The 21,698-nt window shown below is 54.1% G+C and overlaps 1 protein-coding gene across 12 annotated transcripts in view; it reads left to right on the forward strand.

Annotated features, from left to right (window-relative positions):
* Zmiz1 (zinc finger MIZ-type containing 1) overlaps positions 1 to 21,698 on the forward strand; it is a 194,736-nt gene that overhangs the window by 144,340 nt on the left and 28,698 nt on the right. For all 12 annotated transcript variants that reach the window (XM_063238758.1, XM_013156674.3, XM_013156675.3 and 9 more), the window contains one exon: positions 16,955 to 17,099. In XM_063238758.1, the coding sequence (XP_063094828.1) occupies positions 16,955 to 17,099 (145 nt within the window). The remainder of the gene's footprint in view (positions 1 to 16,954; positions 17,100 to 21,698) is intronic.

Raw genomic sequence — 21,698 nt, forward strand, 5'->3', positions numbered from 1 at the left:
CCGAGGCCCTTGTGCCCAGGCTGGCTCTGGTGGGCTGCTGCATACGGTCCTTGCTGTCACTGGGAAGCCTGCCATAACAGGGTACAGCTTGATTGTTCCTGCTCATTGCAGAGCAATGCTGAAGCAAAGTCACCATGAATGGGCTAAAAGGGTGACCAGGTTCAGCACTGCGGTCAGCGTGACATCGGGAGCCAGCAATCCAGCGGGTGGGGAATCCCCCAGGGGAGGCAGGCAGAACCCAGGAGTAAGGGGGGCTGGCAGAGGCGAGGCAAGGGCAGTGAGCCTTGTCGGTAACACCTGATACTGTCACCAGGATCCCGATTTGCAGAGCACTGCCGGATGGTCCCCTTCAAACATATGCCTTGGAGCCAGGCTTAGCCTGTGACCTCGTGGTGTGTGGGACCTGCTTTCGACAGCTGGTGCAGCTGGGCCTTCCAAGCGGCTGGCCTCCAGCCTGCACAGCCAGACCTCTGTGCGCAGTGCCCCCACTGCCCTAGAAGGCACTGCCCCCCACCTGGCCTGGGCCTGTTCCCTGTGACCTCTGGGAGATTCAGGTTTCTGCCTGCCAGGTGGGCAGCTCCCCCTCACTCCCCAAAGCAGCAGCTCAGCTCACAACGCTGTCAGGCTTCTGCCACCTGGGCCCCCAGGTGCCATATGCCACCCTGTTTGCCGGCCGCGGGTAGGCGGCCTCAGGGCAGAGCAAGGAGAAGGCAAGCCAGGGTGGGGAAGGTATGAGGCTGCAGCTCTGGGGGGCAACTTGTGCCCAGCCTGCCACCTGGCACCTGGTTGGCCCTAACTCTGTAGGAATGGGTGAGGGTAGGGGTGCTGAGGAGGGCCCCTCTGAGTGTGCTCCCATCTCAGCTTCTGTGCAGGTAGGTGGGATGCAGTCCACGAGACCTTGCTGTGTACAGAAGTTCCTGATCATCTGCCCCAAGCCACTGTCCAGTCTCTGAAACCCCCTGTGCCTCTCCCTGGTTATTTTGCTGCCTCTCGGTGTCCCTGTCTGTCTCTGACTCTGCTTCCAAGCTCTTGCGGGTACCTTGGAGCCGTGTCCCCTACATCGGGTTGCTCTGCCTAATTTCATTTTCCTGGGGCTCCAACTCATAGAAATAAACCCTCCCTTCCCACCCCTGCACTTCTTTGATTTAACAAGCCTGCTGGAAAACAATAGTGATTTCCGCATCGATCATAAACAGAAGTGATTACCATACAATTACAGCCTGAACCATCAGCCTGGATGCAATCACAGAGCCGCATTGTAAATCGGAAGACAATTGCCTGCAGAATTACCCCCAAATTGGTTTAAGTGGCAACAAAAGAGTGTTGGCATTTTGGCATTTGGGGAGGGTAGGGAAAAGCTAGTGGGCCTGGCAGCAGAGGGTCCCCATTATAAAGCTCCTGGGTGCCTTCCTTGGCTCTGGGGAGGTGGCTCGATAGGGAGAGTTCCCTGCCACCTTCCTGCTCCCCGTCACCTTCCCCTGTCCTTTTCCTGTTGATTATTTATTGCCCAATCTTGACACAGTTTGTTATAAATTTACTTATACTAATATGTGAGTGGCTAAGTGCTTTCAAACTGGGATAGCAAAGAGGAGATGCTGCGGGGCCACCTCGGCTCCTTGGTAATCCCACTCCTTTTTCACCTCTGGCTCTTCTAGGTCACCTCATCCAACCAGCCCAGCCCAGGGCCAGCACTTCCAGCGTGCCATCCTGGGCAGCGCCCTCCTTCCTGCAGTTGTGTCCCTCAGACCTTCCCAGCCACCCTTGCCAACTTGAGCAGGCAGCATCCTACTTATGGGACAAAGTAGCCACTTCAGGGGAGGGGGGGATCACATGCAGCCTAAGTGACCCAGGTCTGTTCTTTGCAGCCTGAAGTTTGATGGGAAACCCTGTGGGCGCCTCTGGGGTTGGGGATCAGGGAGCCCTGCCCATGACTGGCTGCCCATGCCTTCAGGGGTGGCCATGTCTCAGCTGCTGATGTATTCACAGAGCCCATCTGACCCTCACAGGAAGGTCTGCACGTGCTTGTGATCTTAGCCTCAGTTTTTAGATTTTAAAAGTGACCTGCAGAGCGGGATGGCTGACTTCAGGTCCCACAGCCCTCAGTGGGGAGAGATTTTTGGACACAGAAGTTGATTTGAACTCATGTCCATCTGCTAGACTTCTGAGCAGTGCTGGATGGCACCCTAGGAAGCAGAAGGAAGCCTGATGTCTCCGAATTCTCAGTCACTGGTCCTGGTGTCACAGAGGCCCCTTTCAGACTGCCCTGCTTATTCTGCAGAAGTCTTAGGATGGCAGTCCGTACTAGAGCTGTTATATTTAGATCCACAGATACCAGCAGCTGCTCCAGCTCTGTCCTTAGCTCTCAGAGCCTCAGTGACATCTCGGGCTGGACCTGCAGGGCTGGGGCAGGCTCGGCAGGGCCAGGTTTTGAGGGGAACCTATGCCTGGCATCCACCTCCTCAGTGCTGATACCTAGAGGAGGAGCTGGCAATCTTGATCCCTGTAGACCATGATGCTGGCCAAGGAGGAGGCTGCTGTTCCCTGCCCAGCTCACCTGTCCTCATCTGCCCTTTTCCTGTGTTTTGCTGTCTGTCTGCTGGCGAGCCAGGTGTCCACTGGAAAGATAGGATTCAAAGCCACAGAGACGTGAGCTTAGGCTTTGCCTCTGCCATCTTTTAACCTCAGAACTGCCCCCTTTTTTTTCTTTAAAATTGAAAATCACCTTGCCTTGCAGGACTGTGAGACCAAAGAGGTGACTACATTGTCATCCAGGTTTCTTCAGGTAGCAGCCACTGTCCTCTTCCTCCTCCATCTCAGAACGCAGAAAAAAAGGATTTGGCCTTGGTGGGACATTTGTCATAGGCAAGTTGTGCCTTGGATCTGTGCTGTCCAACACAGAAGCCCCCTGTGGCATTGACACTTAAATTTAATGAATTAAAGTTAAATGAAATTGAAACTCAGCTCCTCTGTTGCACCAGCTGTGGTCAAGTACTTGATGGCCGCACGTGACTCCCGGTCCTTGTTTGGGCAGCACAAATCTTAAACATTTCCACCCATGCAGTGCTTTGCTACATGGTCACCCTACTTCACATAGGTGTGATAGTGGGGGCAAGGTTGGTGCAGTGGCACGTGATAGGTCACAGCTTGATGGGAGGATTTGGGATAGAGCTGTGACCAATGCAGGTGTGGGTATTGGCACACTGTGCCACCCTTGTTGCCCAGCAATGGTGCCTCCCCTTCCACAAGCTCTGCCCCACTCCCAGAGACAGGGCAAAGGCTGCTTTCTCACAGGGTATTTGAGGCAAGTACCTGTTGAGTGACTGGTAGACCAAATGAGTAAACACTGCTCGCTGAAACTTTGGGGCAAACTTGGCTTCCCTCCCAAAGGAGTTAATGTGGGGTGGGCAGAGCCAGCTGCTGGGGAGTGATGGATGGACACTCTCTCGAGATAAATGTGGCAGTCAAGGTAATCAGATTGTGTGTGACGGTCTAATTTGTAGGCGAGGGTAGGAAGCGCCCAGCCATGCCTCGCCCCAGCCACCCATATTAGTTTAATCAAATGCCCAGGATCTAAACGACTGGGCCCAAGTGATGGATGGTGTGAGCTTTGTTAAATGCGGTTGCCCTGTCGAGCCATACATCCCAAGGCCTTGCCAGGCTCCTGGGCTCTTTGATTTGTTTCTTCTTGCTTGGTTATCTCTACATGGGGCAGGGGCAGGGAGCTGGAACGCTTCTGTCTTGTCTTAAAGTGTCTGGATTTTATGGAAGTGGAGGGGGAAGCTGGGTTGGGGAAGAGTCTCTTACCCTCTTCTGAGAATGTTCTTGGGTTATTGCAGTCTTGGGGAGGCCAGCTCCTTCCAGCACTGTGTAGCTTCTGTCCTATGTGAGTCTCCTGGCAACCTGAGTGCTCCTGCCCTCCCTCTTTCTTCATGGAATATTTTAGTGTTCAGTACTTCTGGTCCATAAGTTCTTCATAGTACTGTAGGAAGACTTATCAACTTTTCCCCATGACACATGCTAGACAAGTACTTTACCAATAAGCTGATGTTCACAAGCTGTGGTTTGTCTTCCTTAAGAGTCTTCTCAGACCCCAAGATCATTAAGATATTCTCCTGTTTTAGATTATGTATTGCCCTCCACCCCAACAATTTTGGTCTATGCTGTGAGGTAGGGATCAAGTTTTCAGCCTGCTCATCCTGAGCTCTGAGCCCCTACCACATAGCCCAAACCAGGCTGGGTCTTTGGGAGAAAGAAGACATAGAAAAAGAGCCAGACACAGTGCCGCATACCTATAACCCCAGCTTCTCAGGATTGCAGATTTAAAGCTAGCTGGCGAGGTTAGTGAGACCCTGTCTCATAATTTAAAAAATGAGAAGCACCAGAGTTGTACCTCAGCGGTAGAGCATCTCTGGGCTGGATCTGCAGTACTGCAAAAATAAAGCTTTTTTCTCAAAGACTATGACAGTGCTCTGGAGAGTGATGACACAGGGAAGGGAAACGGGCGTGGCATTTATAAACTGCCATTTATGAACTGGCAAGTCAGGGAAGCCCTGGCAGAGGTGAACCGGGGGTGAGGAGGGAACCCCAGTGGCCCCCTGACGAGTGGAATAATGGGGAGAGGCTGTGTTTTTTTTTCTCAAGACATGCTGCTTTTTTACTACTTTAGTTCTGGTCACACACACAGTACCTCTTCGAAATCCCATCTCAGAAGGAAGAAGTAGAATCATGACATGCAACAGGAGGATGAGGGCTTTGGGGCTGGCTCCTGTGGGCCCTCTTCATCCTTTCCTGGCTTCTCTCTGAAACAGTAGCTCTATAAAGAAGTGAGTCTGCATGTTGCTTAGGTAAATAAAAAGTAATTGTATTAGTTAGAAGCAAATAGACCTACCCTGTAGACTGTCTTCCATGGCTGTCCTTGGGAGGGTTCCTTAGCCTCTCTGAGTGTGGGTTTCCTCCCGTAGAATGGAGGTAGCATCTCTACTTCCTAGGGTTGCCAGCTAGGTTAATGGAGAAAGGGGGTGTGTTGAGTTTCCTGGCCTGGTGTTGACCTTGACCCGAGAGCATGTCCCTGTGTGACCTGGCTGTCTTCCAGGTAGAGTGGAGTATTTCCCTGCCCTCAGATTCTCCAGGGTCTCAGTACTGTGTAATCCAGTCCTGACTGTATAATCCTTGTCCCCCGAGGGGAGTGCTGGGGCTGTGCCCCACTCCTGGATGACCACATCCGAGACACAGTGGCAGCACTGCGTGGTCAGATGTGTGGCCTGGCCAGTTCTTGGGCTCCAGGCTTGTCCAGCTGGTCATTCACCTGACAATCCTCCTACCCTGGTGTTTACTCCTCTCTGCTTGCTGTGTTAATTTTTTATGGCTTTCATCAGAGGCAGAAGGCAGAGAGCTGTTTCCTGCAGGGAGAGAGCCAGTGCTGGAGGGGAGGGGGAGGAGGGAACACTGTGTGGTGATTAAACACTGCAGAGGCCTAAACAAATGATGCGCCTTCCCCCAGCGACTCTGCAAGAGAATCGGAGCTGGGCCTGAGCTGCTGTGCATGGCCCAGGCTGCTGTCTGTCCCTGCCGTACCTGAGAGCACACAGGGATGTGGAGCCCTGTAAAACCTAAGCAGATCTCTTGGTCACTTCACAAGGCAGACCCTAAGGCAGACAGGGTGCAGGGCCACCTGCCTAGCACATCAGCAAGTGGTGGAGCTGAGAGCTGCCATGGGGAACAACAGTGTCGAGCCATCAAGGGAAACTTTCTTTAGGCCACAGAGCAGAGTGCTGAGAGCAGGGCCTGGCCAGAGTCAGTCTCCATCCTGGCCACTGGCAGGTTTACACTCGTACCCCTTTGGAGCAATGGGGTAAGAAAGGTCTACACACACGTGCAGCGATAAATGCATGCACCGTGGGGCTTTGTCCAAGATCACCCTGGTCATACTCATAGATAAAACCAGGGCTCCACCCACTTCTGACTTCTGCTCAGTCTTCTTTCTCCAGAGCCTTGAATGCAAAGATCAGGGAGGTGAAACTTGTCCGCACTCTGAGACCAGAGAGGACCCATTCACCCAGCTGCTAGGCTGGTTCCACATCCTGCCAGGATCTGAGCTTGCCCTGGCCCCTGATCTAGAGCAGTGATTCTCCAAGTGAGGTCCCTGGACCGACAGCATCAGCATCACTCAAGAACTGGTTAGAAATGCAGATTCTTGGGGTGGAACCCAGTGCTCATGGATTTTAATAAGCCTTCCTGATGATTTTGGTTGGATAGGATAGAGAAGACCCGGCCTGGTGGCTGAGTCCTGTCCTGGGACCCTAGCATGCAGGATGTGGATTTGTACCATGTCACCCAGGTGTGTGTGTTGCGCTCTTTGAGTACCAGGTGGCCCCAAGAAGCACTGGATGGAAAGGGAACTTGCATAAGCCATTCATAATGCACCAGGCAACTGGAGAGCTAAAGAAACCTCCTGGAGAATCCTTTCACCAGGTAAAGAATCTTCTGGGAAGAGAAGAATCTCCCATTTCCTACCGTACCTCCAGCATTCTATAAATTTAGTGTCTGTGTCAGGTTTTCTTCGAATGAAGCACATGACAGCCACGACTACAACAGGCAGGCAGTGTGCTGAGATGCTGACAGATGTGCTCTAGAATGCGTGTGAGACTCCTGTGGTTTAGAGAGTTGGCCCAGTGGGACGACAAAGGATCTGTCAAGTGCTCAGGGTAGCCGGGTCACCACCTGCCAGGCATGTGGACAGGTGATAACAGCCAGGCATGGGTAATTTTTTGGGTCCAGATTAGGAAGCCAGAATGTAGAACTGTGAAACATACAGGCAATCAGTCTTATGCTCTCGCTCGAAGAGTGATTTTGAGGTTTCCATCTCTCACTGTGCAGGGTTGGGAACCACTGCAAACCATGCTTGGAGAGGCCCAGACAGTGCCAGCCTCCTCGTGGGCTGAGAACACCTGTGTGATTCCAGAGTGAGCAGAGCTGGCATGGAGCCACCTGCCGGGTGGCTCAGACCTTAGCCCTAGTTGGACTGAAGGATCACTAACCCAGCATCGAAGGGAGGAGTTACCCTGTGGGTTTCTTATACCAGGAACCTGAGATTCTTAGAAATGAACTGGGTCAGGCAGCCTTGGCCCAGGATGGAAAGGTGCAATAAAGCCAGGCTTTATTTTATAAAGAGGCTGGGGGCAGCAGGGATCTGCTCAGCAAGTCTCCCCTGAGCTTGCCCTTTGCCAGTGACCTGAACCCCAACTGAGTGGTCAGGGCTGTGGGTCTTCTGGAGAAGCACTTCCTACTCTATCCCTGCCCTGTTCCTTCTCACCAGGATACCCACCCACCTTTGGTTTTGTGAGATCAGGGTGGATGGGATGAAGCCAACATTTGTTTTCGTTTTTTCAAAGAAAATGATTTTTATTGGCACATTTTCGGTATGCATAATGATCACATTCATCATAGGAAATTTGTACCTGTACATGATGTATCTTGATACTTTTTTCTCCCCCCATTTCCCTAACCTCTCTTTAAACACTCTTCCCCTCCTTATTTACAAAAGCATTGTGAGACCACAACACAAAGTGTTGTCACTGGCTGCTGGCACCCCTAGAAAGAGACAAAGGCCTGGGATTGGATGTGGGGTCCAGATCTGGTTGAGAGAGTGCATATTGAGGCCCCAAGGCACCCAGACTCATGGCTTGTTGCCATCCACAGAGGCTGCATGACCACATGTGGGACTGTGCGGTCCTAGGAACTAGTAGGCCTTGCTCCAACCTGTCCTTAAACTGGAGTGGTGGACGCAGCCAGACTGCACACATCCAACTGGGAGGGCTGAGAAAAGTAAATTACCCAGGGAAGAAATTGATTCCCGTAACCCCTCCTTAGCCCTCCAGCTCCCTGAAAGCAAGCAACGGGCAGTGGTGTTTAGCCAGAGGAGAAAACCATACATGCAGCATGGAAAATAGGCTCTCAGGGTGGCTCCTGCTGGAATGGGGCCCGCATGCAGCTCTGAGATTCCTGGGGGGGCCAGTGGCTCCATGTGTAGCAGGTGTGGCCTGTTTTTCATCTTGCAGACACACTGGTAATGTGAGGGTTGACCCAGGGCTGACTTGGAAAGCATCCTCACTTCCCTGGGCCGGCTGACCTCTCACCCCAGCTGCCCTGGGTCTGTGGGCTGCACTCTACCTGCTGGGGTGCTCCTTGGAGGAAGGTGGAGGTGGGTAGACTGTGGGTACCGGTGCACCCTCTATACCAAGGAAGTCTATCTTGTGGGATCTCATGTCTTCCTAGAAGATGGAAGACAGGTACACAGAGCCATCTTGGCCTCAGTCTATTGTTTTTTGGGGCATTGTTTTGGTGGTACTGGGGATCAAGCTCTTAACCTCGCACTTGCCAGGCAGGCATTTATGCCACTGAGCTAAATCTCCAACCCTAGCCTGGCCTCAGTCTATTGTGAAACAGTGATTTGGGCCCATTGTTGGGTCCCAGAATTGGCGGGAGTCTCCTCTTAGCAAGTACACTTGCTGTGTTATCTAATGCTCCTTAATTTCCCACAGCCAGCAAATAGCCATCCCTGGGGTAAGATGACAAAAGCTAGCTCAGGCCCACCCTTAGACTGGCAGCACCTGGGGGGAGGGGTGGTGCAGAGATGGCTGGCACCTTGCAGAGAAGGAGCCCTTCCCCCCAGGAGGAGAGGAAAATGTGCTTTTCTCCTGAAAGCACACCTTTGACCTTGCATGGAGGTATCTTTGCAGTCAAACCTGAGTCGCCCAGGCATCCCTCCTGCTGTGTGAGATGGACAGAGAGGTTTCAGGTGGGGATTTTTCCTGAAACCAGGGAGAAAGACCTGTCCCTTCTGGTGGCTTCTCTTAGGTCTTTGCATCCTGCTCAGCCGGCCCAGCCTCTTCTGGGTGAGGGACAGCCAAACCGGTTTGGGAATCAACCCTGCAGGCTCCGAGGTCCTCCAGAGTTCAGTTCCCAGGGTGTGTTCACACGCCTGCCTGGAGACTCAGCTCCTGCCAGCCTGGGAGCCCTTGGGGAGAGGGGGTGGGAGCAAGCAGGAGGGTTCTGGGAGCTGAGGAGAGAAAGGAAGGAGGGAGGGATGCCTGAGGCTCTCTCTTGGCTGGGTCTGGAAGGCAGGACCTACCCAACTTTGGGGAGCAGGTAAGCACAGGCCACGAGCAGCCCAGCTGCACACAGCCCTGGCCTGTCTTCCCTGCACATGGGTCCTGAACAAGCAAGGACAGAGGGGCAAGCAAAGGTACCAAGGTCACTTGCAGCTAAAGGGTTGGCATGTAGGTTCTCCTAGTATTGTTTTTCTGCCCTATACATGCTGGAGATGACTACAGCAGCAGAGAATAAGAATCTAGAAGGACCAGGGCAGTTGAAACCCAGGACAGGTGGTACGGACAGTGATAGGGTAGCAACATGTCCTTTCTGCAGAGAGTGAGCTTTTCCCCAAGGAAAACAGCTCTGGTCTTAGGATCCAGGAATCCTCTGTCAGGGCTACCAAGACCAACCTCCAGCTCCCTGGAATGGTGTTTCCTGTAACCAAGTAGAAGTCCTGATCCTCAGGAGGCTGCACAGTGCTCCCCTCCCCCACCTACTCTGCTGGGCTCCTGCACCAGTCAGCTGTCTGACCAAAGGTTTTCCTTCCCTCCCTCGGTTCTGGCTTGGCCACCATACACACCTGCAGGGGTGAGAAGGGGCGTGCTCAGGTGAAAGAGGTGTGACCCACTGTGAGGTCAGAGTGCAGTGCCTGCTCCACCCTCCAACCAATCAAGTGTAGCCGGTGAAGGGAGGAAGCTTCCCCATAGTCAAACAGGAAGTTAGAGCAGATGCAGGCAAGGAGCAGTCGTGGTGTTGAACCATCTCCTCGGGATGTGCCTGATCTCAGATGTGATGTCCCAGGCTGGGAACATGAAACCCTTGTGCAGCAGCAGTGGAACCCTTTTGGGTCTTTGTTTCCCATTCCCAATGTGGGCAGCCTTCTGCGGGGAAGGAATATCTGTGTGTCTCCTGGTTCCTCTGAGCTGTCCTGCTTAACAGACCTGCACAGGTGACCTGAGAGTACACCAGTGGCCTCCTTAGAATCCCACCCATCTCAAGGGCCCCCAGGTCACCAGCCCTCCAGACATTCGTGGCCATGTGCATCCTTTGCTGTTTTCTCCTGAGAGGAGACAACGTCAGGGGACTGGCCATGGTGGGGAAGGCTGTTGTTTTCCATTCTGGGGGCCTGCAGGGAGGACAGTAAGAAACCACCAGGCTGGGTGACCGTTCTGTGGATCGTTCTGTTCTTGGAGGTGACAGGTCAGACCATTGGTTCCTGCTGAGAGCGGAGCAGTAAGAGAAGGAGCCTGGCTTCTGCCCACATCCCATCCACCCCCATACACGCTGCCCCCACCTGCAGGCCCTGGTAGGATGGGCTAAGGAAAGGGTGAGGCTCTGTCCCACTTCCAGTGCTGGCCTAAGTGCAGGACCCAGGTGGTGAGGACGCCTGCCAGAGTCCACCCAGCCTGTGTCCAGTATTTTCAGGGAAAGACTCCCCACCTCGGCCTGCAGGACCCAGAAGCTGAGTCAGGAGTGGACACTGTGGGGTGACCTTAGGAGGCGTGGGGACTGCTGTGCAATCTCTGGCAGAGCAAATGTGGGGTGTCCATACAGTTGTGAGCTCAGGACAACCCTGCCAGTCCCGGAGAGTATACAGTATGAAGGAGGTCGTAGCAGGCTGGATTTTTGAGCATCTAGGAGGAGCATTTGTGTGGTCTTTTTGGAGTTGGCCTGAAAGCAGAACCAGCAGGGACAGGACAGGGCCCAGTTTCCATTTCTGGGGGTGTCCAGCATTGGTGGCCTAAGAGGAGGGTGGCAGGAAATGATAGGAACAGTTGCTTCTTACAGAATGCTTTGTTCGTGCCGGCTTTGGACCAGTACTTTATGTGCTCGAGCTTCTTTGATCCTCATAAGTTAACGAGGCAAGTAATATTTATTAGTCCTGTTTTGTGGAAGGACAAACCAAAGCCCTGAGAGCTTCAGGAATCGTCCCAGGGTCACCCAACTGCTGTATGGTAAGCTGAGACATAAACCCAGGCAGCCTGGCCAGAGCGCATGTCCAGCCATTCTGCCTTCTGGGGATAAGAGGTGGACAGCATTTCCTGCTGCCCAGGTTCCTTTGGCTTAAGATTCGATGTTTCCCATGTGATCACAAATTGTAGGCTGTCATTCACCTCAGAGCTCCAGGGAGCAGGAGTTTCGTCCTGTCATCTGCTGTTTTACAGGTACGGAGCCACCTTAAATCCCATGCACCCCGACCCCTTTCCTGGACCTTCAGCACCCCTTTTCTGCACAGGAGCTGGGACCCAAGGCTGGAGGCTGCACTGCATGTGGCGCTCTGCCCTCCACCGTGGTCCCAAAACCCTGTGAGGGAGAGGAAAAGAAGAAGGTCAGAGGTTGGGAGGCCTGGCTGAGTCTAAGCAGAAAAGAGACAGTCTTTCAGGGTCCCAGGGGAGATATGACAGACCCAGAGACCCTCAACACGCTGAGCTGAGCAGAAAGCCAGCCCAGGGTGGAGAAAAACCAGGGCGTTCTGGTCCTGATGTTCCCACGGACTCCTCACCTTTTCCCCAGTTCCCCTGTGACTGTGACCCTTGACTCCCTTCTTGGTTTTATGGGGTGACTCTGCCCGTGTCTGGACACATCCTGGACTCCATTCAGGAATGGTGCGCTGCTGTGGGTTTCAAAACTACAGGGCACCCAGTTCTCTGGTACTTGGATGTCGTGCTCAGTGTGTGGCTGTCTCCCCCATCCTCTCTGCGTACTGGGTTATTCCTGTCTGTGACTCATGGAAATCTATTAGTCATGTGTTAGCTGTGTAGCGTGTGCTAAACATCGTGCTGGGAGCTGGGGCTGCAGGAGCAAGCCCCTGCAACCTGTGGTGGCCCTGGGTGACACACCTTTCCTCTAGCTAGCAGAGCTTATGACCAGTGTCTACATCTGTTGACCACCAAAGGTGACCAGAGGCGACCAACCTGCATGCGTGGATGGACTTCTCTGCATGTCCTACAGATTGAGAGAGGATGGAATGCTCCTGCACTAACTCAGGGACCACTGTCAGGCTGCAGAGGGGACTTAGATCTGGGCAGTCAAGGAGCAAAGGGTCAAGGCTGTCAAGACAGTCAGCTTGCGGTGACCAGTGTGTGGATGACACCGGCAGGGGCTTCCTCCTGGGGTGACAAGAGGTGCTCCTGGGATCCATGTGGATCTTGGTATATATAGAAGAGGAGAGAGGAAAGGGCCTCCCAGCTCCTGTTTGCTGACTTCCCTGGTGGGACCAGGACCACCACCCTGCTGCTGTGTCAGTCTTGCATGGCCTTAGGAAGCTGGTGGTACAGAACAATCTAGAAAGGACGCTGGTATTTTTATGGCAATAGTGAACTCCCTGGCACCCTCCTAGGGGCTCTTCCTGTCTTTGTCTGCGTAACTCTCTACCTGCTGATTTGAGGGCAGGAGGCTGTGTTGCGTTCTGCCTAGGACTCTCCTGAGTCTTGGAGACTCCCTATAGTATGTCCAGCAATGCCCTTTGCACCCAGGTGCCACCAAGGTATTCCTTAGGAAAAAGGAAAGGGCGGAGGTCAGAGTGAGCTGAGCTGGAATAGAGACCCCCTAGAGACGCCCTCCAGCATGCTGGGGACAGGTCACAGAGGAAAGAAGGAGCACATGCACAGTCCCTCTGTCCCCAGTCTTCCAGCCTAGGAGAACTCTGTGATCCTTGAGGTGCCTTTGTTTCACTCTGAGTGCGGCTCCCAGGCTGCAGCACGTGGGATAATGCTCCTGCTGGACCTCGTCCAGGTCCCCGCATCCTGCAGACCGCTGTGCACTCTCTCCCCAGCTTCCTCCCCTCTCCCTCCCTTCCTCATTCCCAGGCCTCGCTGTCCCAACCTCCTGTGGGCAGTGACTCTTTCCCTCTGGTTTCTTGTTCCTTGGATGCTGGGACCTGGCCTCTGCTTCCCTTCATCACAACCCCATTATTGTCTGCAGCTCCCCCTCCCTCCCTGGCTTTCCAGACTAGGGCTCTGCAGCTCCTGCTTTCTGCCTCCTTTCTGAGGTCAGCTGGTCATGACTTCCTGCTGTGCTGGGAGTTGTGGGTAGAGATAAACACGGACCTGTCCTTGCCTTTATGAGGGCACGCCAGGGCAGCAAGGCTTCTCCACTGCAGCCTGCCTCATCCTGACATCTGCTTGGCTTTTTCTTCTCCCTAAGGTACATTGTGGTGGCGCCCGTCGGCAAGGAGCATTGCTGAAAAGATCAGCTGCCACTCCCCGTCACCAGTAGGGTGGAACTGGGTTCTGATCTCAGACTGTCAGGGTCCCCTGCCCTGAACCACAGTGCAGCCACTGTTCCCCCAAGGTCAGAAAAAGAGAGAGTTGAGGCCACCTCCCAGCGTATTGGACTTTGCATGTCATTTGAGTGGCTTGGACTTGGCGACTGAACCACGAAGGGTTTTGGGAAACATACAGACCTAGTGTCCTCCACCACAGGAGCCCCAGCTCCTAGTAGATGCTCAGCAGCTGGTTGTCAAATGAATATTGGGTGTTGGAAGCCTGGTGACAGAAAATGCTGCTTAGGAAGGGCACGAGAACGTCTGACCAATTATTTTATGTCTGTGGGTCACATGTGTTTGCATGTTGTCTATACTCGGAAGTTTGAGGAGTGCTTGGAAATGTGAGGCTCAGAGGCAGCAATTCCTGGCTGCTGCCCTGTCCCAGCTGTGGACATCTGAGATCAACCAGAAGGGCCCAGGTGGCAGTGTCTGGGCTGGCTGTTGAGAATGCAGGAAGGGGCTGGAGGTGGAGCCCGAGCCTCTCCTCACCCCTTATCAGCTTTGGCACATGTCACTCTAGTCACACTCAGCTCCTTGGAGGCCAGCCCAGGGTTGGGGTGGCCTCTGTGCCAGCCGTGGTGTGCAGGTGGTGTGAAGATCTCAGGCCACAGGAGCACTGGGTGGAGCTACTTGTTCTCTGTTGATCAGAGAGGGAGTGACATGCCCTGCCCAGGCCCTCTGGGACCCAGCAAGCGGAAGGGATGCAGTGTCCCAGCTGCTGTTTTAATGGCCTTTCGGGCCAGCCCTGTTGCTACTTGTGAGTAGATAAGCAGGCGCTGGCATGCGGGCTACCTGGGCCTTACGAGGGGCGTCTAGGTTAGGACCGAAACTGTCCTCTCGCTACCAGGCTCACTCTGATAGATCACCCCAGACCTTCCTGACTCTGCCACTCCATCCTGGGACTGCTTGTGCCCCACCCAGCCAGCATACAGGACCTGACTGCCATGGGCCCTGCTCAGCTCCATGGCTGAGTCTTCTCTACCTGCCTGTGTCTGGCCGTGTTAGTCTTCCCCGTTCCCTGATGGTCCCCACACTCTTTGGCTGCAAATGCCACTGAGCAGCATTTACACTGAATAGCTCCTGTTACTATGCGCTCTAATAGAAAAAGCGCCATGCAGCTCACTGCAGTGGGGCTGCCCAAGACTACCTCAGGCCTCTGCTGCCAGCTGTTTAGCCAGGGGCAGAGGTGGGTCTCTGGTAGTAAGAATCCGGCCTGGCCTCCTAAGCAGGAGAGGACTAATACACATCACACCTGCTCCCCACAAACCAGCCCTGCCACTGAGCTGCCTGCCTTTCTTTCCTCTGCAGAAATCCATTCACTAGGAATAGAAAGACAGAGCCAGACTGGACCAGGGACTGGGGCAGCCAGGGTTATTGGAGACCAACGCTGAATCCCGCTGTGTACCGTGTGGTCGGCACCCAGGCAGAGCGAGGTCTAGGAGGGGTGGGGCGGGCGGCAGGCAGCACCATCTGCAGCCTTCCTTTGTGCTGGCAACTGAGCGTCCTCGTCGCTGCAGTCGGGCAGGCCTCGTGCCTGGCATGCAAATGAGTTTCCAGATGCCCGGTGCCCCCGCACAAGAAGCCTAACAAGAGACCTGGAAGAAGAAGGAAGCGGTCTGGAGGCGCATTATGAGCGGCTCCAGCCTCTGAACAGGCTGTGCCCCACCAGCCACAGCAGATGTGTGCCAGGCACCTGCTGTAGGAGCCTTCCTGGTGACGCACCGGGATCGGGGCATCTCTCCTTTCTTACACCAGCCTCTCCCTGCAGGTGGCAGCCAGGTGATCCCACGGAGAGGGCAGGATGCAGCCTTTAAGGCAGCTCCCTCTGCCTGCCCCTGGCAAGAAACAGGTGCCTTCTCCAGACCTGCACACCCCTTCTTGCCTCTTTGGGGGGAGTGGTTGAGACAGGGTCTCACTATGTAGTTCAGGCTGATCTTGAACTCACTATGCAGCACAGGCTGACCTCAAACCTGTAGTAAATCCTCCTGCCTTAGCTTTTCAAGTATTGGGATTACAGACATGTACCACCATGCCTAGACTTTGGTTGGGTATATTTGTATACCACCCAAAACCAAGGCAATGCACATAATGGCCCTGGAGAGACCTCTTGGGGCTCTAGGCTGACGGGATCCCATCTAGGATCTGAGTGGTCATTGTGAATCTTAGCATCTGACTCCAGTGCTAGCTGAGTGAAGTGAAAGGGTGACTTTGGGACTCCTTACTCAATCCAAAGAGCTGGGAGACCGTGACCACTTGAGGAGTTGCCTGCTGAAGGTTTCTGCCAGGGAGGGCACCATCTGTGTCTGCCCTCTGCAGCTGTGATTGAATGAATGTGTGCATCCCCTCCCCCAAGCCTCAGTCTACCTGTCTAGAATGGAGGCCATAATAGCAAATGCCCGGGATTGTGCAGGGCAGGTGTGAGCTAATGAGAGCTGGAAATGAGGGCTCAGCTTTGCACCCAGTGTTATCATGAACCCCTGGGTCCATGTAGCTGAAGTACTTGCAGCAGGGGTGCAGAGGAAATCAGGGCCAGTGTTACCCTCCGAATGTTTAAGCAAACTGAGGCCCAGAGAGGGTGCATGAGCTCCCTAGAATCGCAGGGCAGGGTGGTATTGGAGCCCCACCTTCCCAGCCTCAGCACCGTCATACACTTGGTAAGGCCAGGGCACACTGCAACAGAAGGACAACAGAAACACCCTCTTTCCCCAGTGTCAGTTTGCTTAAGGCTCACCCCCTCCCTTGCAGAGTGGGGTGCCTTGGTTCCCCCGCTAAGCCCCTCTGCCCTCAGCTCTGGAAGCCTGTCATCTTCCCCAGCATTTGTGCCCTGCCCTGCAGGGCCCAGTAGCAGGATGTGGCCAGAAGATGTGTGCCTGTGTACCTGTGCTCAGTGGAGTGAATGCTGAGCAGGTGTCACAAGGAGAGTCCTACAGACACCCTGGATTGTTACAAGCTCCAGAAAGGCTGTGAATTTTGTCCAGACCTTACTTTATTTTGTCTTGATTTGTTTGTTTTCTTCAGTACTCGGAATTGAACCCAGGACCTTTGCACTGAGTTTATTTTGAGACAAGATCTTTCAGTAAATTGCCCAGGCCAGAATCAAAACATGCAGTCCTCCTGCCTCAGCCTCCCAGAGGGCTGGGATTATAAACATACACCACCATGCCTGACTTGGCTGGACCCTTGGGAAGAAGCCATGTCGAGCTAACTTCTCAGTGCCAGGGTGCAGGCACTGCCCAGTCTAGAGTTACAACAATGCCCATCTGTGCCCTGTCACAGGGCAGTGTGCTCTCCTGTCTCCCTCAGCTGCCTTCCTCTCCATGGTTGGACTCTGCCGTCTTTCTGCTACTCCTGCCCACGCTTCTCAGCATGGTGGCCATTGAAACAGGCCTTGGCCCGTGGTTTGAGTCCCCTTTCCAGGCTTTAGTCCCATTCTGCAGTTGGAACACTGAGGCTCCCCCAGAAGGCCTAGTGAGGCGCCTGGTGGGGGCAAAACTGGCAGCAAGGACACCTCAGGAGGGGAGGGGTGTCAGGGGCTGAGCGTGACAGGGCACAGCCACTGCGGTGCCACTGACATCATCGTGTCCTTCCTCACAGCCTTGCTGTCCTCCTGGTGTGAGGAACTCGGCCGCCTGCTACTGCTCCGACATCAGAAGAGCCGCCAGAGCGACCCCCCTGGGAAACTCCCCATGCAGCCCCCCCTCAACTCCATGAGCTCCATGAAACCCACTCTGTCGCACAGGTGAGTGGGCACGTGCCACTGAGGGAGGGCAGGTCCGGGCGCCCAGGAGGAGATAGCCTTCCATGCAGAAACTGCAGCCCTGAGGCTCTCAAGTCTTGGAAGATACACTGTGTTTCAGGCCCACAAGATGCAAGCCATTTTTCCACCATCCAGGCAGGTTAAGAGGCTGGTTACCTGCCTGGCTGTTCTGTGCTTCCCTAGAGGACCCTTGAGTCTCCAGTTTTAGACTTCTAGGGGAGCAGTGGAAGTCCTGAATTCAAGTTCCCTCTTTGCTGAGCAGGGTCTCAGGCACACTCAGAGGAACAGGGCCAAGCAGATCTCGGGAAGGCCACAGAGCTGGTGGCTCCACCCCAAGTGAGTACAGAGCCAACTCAGGGCCATCACACGGAGCCAAGTGAGGCCACCAGACCCTGAGGAGTTGTTTGGTGTGCCCTGTTCCTGCCCCCAAGGAGCACACGGCCAGGCCTGGCAATTCCTCCAGTTAATTATCTTGTGGGTTCCTTGCTGAACTCAACTCTCTCAGAGCACTACACAGGCTGACCCTGGAATGGCAGGGCCTGTCATGCTGTCTGCCCTCCCGGTCCTGGTCCCCACTAATGACCAGAAGGGGCATTTGCAATCATGGCTCAGCTCTTATTATCTAGCCTGAGAGACCCACAGCCCTGAGCTCCCTGCGGTCAACTCAGGCTGCACCAAGCCACCACGGCACTCAGGTGCCATCCCTGCTCTGTAAATAGAAGCTTGTCGATTCCTGGAACTGGAAAGGACTGAAGCCCTCAAGGCTAGTGCCCTGCCAGGGCAGGACTGCCCTGACATGTGGTTTCCTGCCTTGGTCCCAATGCACATTACACACACACACACACACACACGCACACACACGCACACACACACTCACACACCCAGGGTTGCTGCCTTGCTGAACCCCGGGTCTGGTGCTTGACAGCAAAGCTGCCTCTCTGTGTGCCAGTTTGATATAAAAGCTGGCATCTGTCCAGCTGTTCCTTCATTGTGCAATATTTTACAGGTCATCTAGGTCCTTGCCTTCTTGATTTTTCTAGTGACCATTCCTCCCCTCCTCTACTGTAACAGCAAAAACACCTTCACAATTTTGGGGAGTGAGGGTATCACCCTTGGTTGGGAGCCATTGCTCTAGACAGACAAAACCACCACCTCCTGCCTCCAGTCCCTGCCCTGGTCAGCTAAAAGCTGCAGGTCGCCCCTGTCAGAGCCCAGCTACAGAGCATAGGCTATAGAAGCAGTTGATGTATTGGTTATACTTCTGACACCTGAGCTTAGTAATTCTGATCAGCCACCCGCCAGAGTCATCCTGGCTGTCATCACAGTGCATATTCTGCCCTCCCCAGCCTCCTCCTCTTCCTTGTCAGTTCAGCCAAACTGGTGATGGGCCAGAGCCCTGCCGCTCCCCACTCCATACATGGCTCTGACTGCTTGACTGCAGTGGCTCAGCCGCAGAGCACACATCTGGACCGTGGGCAGCCCTTTACGGAGCCTTTGCTGAGATCAGGCAGGAGATTACTGGATCCTGGGGTAAAGCAGAGATGAGCAGTCTCTGCAAGAACTGAATCTCACCATCAGGGGAAATCAGGCTCACGGGGCAGAATGGAGAACCAGCAGCTAAACCAAGGCAGCTTTAGGGTGAGGTGACAGACGGGGTTCAGTGGAGAACAGTGCAGAGCAGCTGGCCTGGGAAGACCCATCTGGCGTTTACTTCTGGCTGTGGGTAGTCTCCGAGGAAGGGTTGCTGGGAGACTTTCTCGGTGTTGATGGTGACCTCTGGGCTCCACTGAGCACCATGAAGTGTGGGCCTTCTGGTGGCGGAACTGGAAGTGAAGCTGGGCACAAAGAGAGAGTGATGGGTCCGAGGACACACAGCCAGCAAGGGACAGAGCGAAGCATGGAACAGTGTACCCTGGCTGCCAGTTACCCTGCCGCTGGTCACTCTGATTTGGAGAAGCTTCTCGGAGAGAGCATCACCCCATATCCACAGTGCACCCTACTTCCCATTCATAGGAGTAAAGGTCTGTCGTTAGCACCCAGCCCATTCTCCATGTCCAGGGCTCCTTCAAGGACACACTGTGGAGTTAACTGGTCTCAGAACCTCGTGGGTGTCCCCAGGGTAGAAACCCCTCGTATCCATGGGACCCACCAGGGCCATCACCTTTTAAGCCTCAGTATAATTTCTACAATGTGAAGGAGAGACATGGAAGAGAAAGCTGGGCACTGTCACAGTTAGGAAACTGTCACTGTGATCTTTTGCCTTCATATTAAGGGAGACCTGCTGTCCAAAGACCAGGGTCCTGTCTGCAGGTCCTGAGGACAAGCAGAGAGGAAAGGGAGCCAGGGAGCCCTGAAACTCAAAGGCCTACCCCGCCCATAGACCTGGAGGGTCTTTGGTGACTGTAGTGTCCTGCGGTCACAGTCTCATTCACTGCAAGCCCCAGGGGTTTGGTGCCACAGCAGGAGGCTGAGTCAGGCTAGAGTTCTTCACCAAGAGCCGTGCCTCCAACAGAGGCCATTGATCTGAGCATTGCAGTTCCGTGTAGGGAATGTGATGGAGGACATAGACAGGGACAACCAGCAGTTCCCAACCGTGATTCTGCTGTAGGGATCGTGAGTCATCAGGGGCCTCCTGCACCATCCTTGCCACTGGCCATAGTGAAGCTTTTTTTTTTTTTGTCTTTTTCCTTTTTATTGGTACCAGGGATCGAACTCACGACTACGCTTGCAAGGCAGGTACTTATGCTGCTGAGCTAAATCCCCAGCCCCCATAGTGAACAGTGAAGCATAGTGAAGCTTTTTAGTACGCAGTTAAGACCAGAGCGGCCTGTGAGGTCCTGGCCACTGGCCGCCCACAGGATGCCTACTGTCCCTGCAGGGTCCTGGAATGAATGCCAACAACTCTTGCTGCCTCCCTCTCCAGGCTTCTGATGAGCGGTTAAAAAGTCATGTGTGATTAGCGCATTGTCCATATGCAAATCAGTGTTGCAAAGGTAATTAGGAGTCTAATAAATCTTGTTTATGCTGTTAATTTGATTACAATCAAATCCTGCTGGAGCTGGGGAAGGCGTGTGATCAAGGGTGCCACCTTCCTCCTCCAGGTGTGGGCTTTGGGCCCCACAGGAGCGATCCCTGGGGTGCAGCAGGTGGGGGCACAGACCTGGAATTTCAGCTCCGCCCGCTTTTAGCTGGATGTGCCTCAGTGTCCATGTCCAAGGAAGGGAAATGTCAGGGGCGGCAGGATGCATGTGCTTGTCACCATGCCTGACACACAGGCTAGTCTTTGCTCCCCCGCCCCTTCTGGTAGCACCCAGCCTGACATAGTCCATGGTCAGCCAACCCAGAAGGGTCCATCAAAGCCCTACCTCCTCCTTTCTTTAGTTCCATTAGCTCATGCTCACAGGTGCCATTGATTTCAGCTCTTTTTTTTTTTTTTTTTTTTTGCACAGCAAAACCAAAGCTCAGTCTATAGTAAGTAGGTCTTTTTTGGCCTCAGAAAAAATCTTTTTAAATTTTTGAGAGACACAGAAATCACATTGCTGCTAAGAGGCAAGGCCAGGACTCTTCCTCTCCTCCATCCTGTAGGAAAATGAGTGCAAAGGGTGTTGCAAGAGAAAGAGAAAAGTGCTTGGCTTAGAATCACAAAAGGGAGTGTACAGGCCTGGCCTTGAGGTATAGGTAGGAGTTCACTAGCTAGATAAGAAAAGGCAGAATAATACCAAGGAAACTCTCTGAGGCTTAGATTCTTTTCTGTTGGCAGGCAGAAAGGAGAATTGTCCCTAACTGGTAACATATTTACAGACCAGGGAGGAGGCATCATGTTGGTGGGGCTGACCGCTGTGGGAAGCCTGCAGCCTTAGGTGCCTCTGTGGTGATAGCAGAGCCTCCTCCCCCAAACCAGATGAGTCACAGCCACAGCAGGGCAGCCGCCACTTCTGCTTCTGCAGCAGGTGAGAGTGGGGGACTGAAGCCACCCTACCACCTGCACCGTCGTTTCCCGGAGTGAGCACTGCACACACCGCCACCATGCACCTTTGTTTTGGGGGGCACGGCTTCTGGCCAGTCAGGGCTTCCCACTTTGGGAACACGGCAGTGCTCTGCTCCTCAACAAGTTGGGTGCAAAGTGGGTGAAACAGAAAGGAGCCAGTTTCCACCCTCAAGCCCCACCCAAGGGCTGGGGTGGGTACGTGTCCAAACACAGCGTCCTTACAAGATAGTAGAGCATCAGAGGTCCAGGCTTCCAGGAGGAGGAGAGGGGCTCCTTCCTGAGCCTGGCCAGACACAGTCTCTGAGCATAGGAGCATTTGTTTACCCCGGATGTTGACCTAAAGGGCCTTGGAAGCTGCAGTGCAGGAGTTACGGGGAAGACAGACACAGACACACCACGCAGGCCTAGGGCCACCTGAGGCTCAGCCACCTACCTGGGGAGCAGGGGTTAGAGTTAGGCAGAGACAGAGGCCAGAAGCCCCAGCACTCAGCCCTGTGGCCTGAACAATGCTGCCTGCAGTTGGCAGGTGCTTCCCAGAGCACAGGACTCCGGGCCAGGGCCTGGCTATGGCCAAGCACCTTTGTCCACCAGCT

Source organism: Cavia porcellus, unplaced genomic scaffold (genome assembly GCF_034190915.1).
Source record: "Cavia porcellus strain 051 isolate PalLab524CR breed Dunkin Hartley unplaced genomic scaffold, mCavPor4.1 scaffold_28, whole genome shotgun sequence".
NCBI lineage: Eukaryota > Metazoa > Chordata > Mammalia > Rodentia > Caviidae > Cavia > Cavia porcellus.